The sequence below is a fragment of the Gastrolobium bilobum genome, unplaced genomic scaffold (genome assembly GCF_033153095.1).
Source record: "Gastrolobium bilobum isolate Gb01-03AN ecotype WA unplaced genomic scaffold, APGP_CSIRO_Gbil_v1 utg60587, whole genome shotgun sequence".
In the NCBI taxonomy this organism is placed as follows: domain Eukaryota; kingdom Viridiplantae; phylum Streptophyta; class Magnoliopsida; order Fabales; family Fabaceae; genus Gastrolobium; species Gastrolobium bilobum.
In genome coordinates this window covers 5,573-7,500 of record NW_026898726.1, presented here as the reverse complement: position 1 = coordinate 7,500, position 1,928 = coordinate 5,573, and the positions used below count along the sequence as shown (strand labels likewise).

General features: G+C 34.2%; 1 protein-coding gene across 1 annotated transcript in view; it reads left to right on the top strand.

Annotated features, from left to right (window-relative positions):
- LOC133283600 (31 kDa ribonucleoprotein, chloroplastic-like) overlaps window positions 1-1,339 on the top strand; it is a 2,407-nt gene extending 1,068 nt beyond the window's left edge. Inside the window, exons 2-4 of the mRNA XM_061480480.1 lie at window positions 305-406; window positions 507-812; window positions 889-1,339. Coding sequence (XP_061336464.1) covers window positions 305-406; window positions 507-812; window positions 889-945 — 465 coding nt within the window. The 3' untranslated portion in view covers window positions 946-1,339. The remainder of the gene's footprint in view (window positions 1-304; window positions 407-506; window positions 813-888) is intronic.
- Window positions 1,340-1,928: the final 589 nt, after the last annotated feature.

The following is a 1,928-nucleotide window of genomic DNA, read 5'->3' as shown; positions in this document are numbered from 1 at the left end:
CTTGTTCCATTTGTTTCATTTATTTATTGTTTTGATTTCTCTTGTTTGTTTGATTTTCTTATTCATTGTTATTTTGGGTTTTCATGGATTTCTTTGTATAATCCAAAGTTATAAGCTTTTCGTTGTCAAGTTTAGCTAGTTCAATTTGGGAAAATTTGCCATAACGTTGAATTTTTTAATCTTTGTAATCTGAATTCTGGATCAGCAATTCAGAAATGATAGCTGAGTATGATGTTTGAGAGCATGGAATGATCTTAAGGTCTTGTCTCTGTCATGTTTTACACTTTTACTCGCTTTGCTGTAGATTTGCCGGAATGCTGAGACTGGTGAAAGTAGAGGATGTGGTTATGTTAAAATGGGATCTATAAACTCAGCAAGAAATGCAGCTGCTGCATTGGATGGATCAGTCAGTATTGTGAAACTGTCTCCTTACTTGTATTAGATTCTATTGTACCCTGGATGTTTGATCTGAAAATTTTCTTTCCATTTTCTTATTTTGAGTGAAGGATGTTGGCGGTCGTGATATGCGGGTTAGATTTTCAGTTGAGATGAATCCTGGAAGGAGGAATCCTGAGAAAATGAACTCTAATCCTAGGAAAGTTATATACTATGAAGCCCCTCATAAACTGTATGTTGGCAATCTTGCTAGGACTGTTAGACTTGAAGAGCTGAGAAATCTTTTTAGCAGATTTGGTAATGTGGCTAGTGCTAGAGTGATGTATGATCATAAACTAGGGAAAAACCGAGTCTTTGCGTTTCTCTCCTTTCAATCAAAGGCACAACGTGATGCAGCAATCTCTCTCCATGGAACAGTAAACTCTGCTTCAACTATCTTACAATGTTACTTCATTTTTTTCTGTTTGTTACTTAGTTTGGTCTTTCTTGCAGGAATTTTGTGGTCGCACTCTGATAGTTAGAGAGGGTGTAGAGAGGACTGAGCCTTAACTGGAACTTCAGTGTTTGCATAAAGTTGGTAGCAATTTTGGTTTCTCACATGGAGGAAGATTTCTAGTATGTATGGCTGAGACAGATTTCCTGAACTCGAAAATGTTTTCCATTAAAATTCTGATTCATTCTCTTTTTTAATCTTTGTTGTATTTCTAATTGCAATGAGCAATATCAAAATATTGTAGGAGAGTCAAAAGGAGTTTTGAATTAACCCTGACATGTATATCACTCATTGCTGCAACTATTGCAGAGTATTGAGTTATGAACTTGAGAACGTGATTAGCCTTTTTTGTATTTTACAAGAGTAAAGCTAGAACATTATTTAACAGATGTCACAATGGTATGTATGAACAGCTTTGAGGACCTAACAATAGTTTGAGATGGTTATAATGGTAGCTTTGCTTTTCTAACATTGGTATGTAAGTCATAAAACTCTCTGCCTTCAAGATCATTGAAGTCGTTTTCCTTTATGCTTTCTAGCTTTACAGAGTTGATGACAGCAGCACAGGATACCGTGAACACTGAAGCATACCAAACTTAGTTCTACAAGAAAGACAATATAATGGGCATGAGGATATTGAAACACGAATATATCTTCCATTGGCGAAACATGAATCAGAATATCTTAGTGATATTGATTGTATAAATAACATCAAACCAAGCCTATTTACATTCTGCATGGCCAAGAAAAACCAGCCAATATTAGTAAGGGGAAGGATCCGTTTACAATCTTTTTTGATAAATTTTTACAAATTACACTATCTTCTTCCGGAAGAACATTAAACATAGTAAAACTAGTGTTCTCCCGGGAGAAAATAGTGTAGTTTGTAAGAGTTTGTAAACAAAAAAGTTTGTAAATATAATCTGCCCCTATTAGTAAATCACTTAAAAGATGCAACAGTTACCAATCACTGATAAGTACTTAAAGATACAGTGATGAAAATTCAAAATAATAATAATAATAATAATAATAATAATAA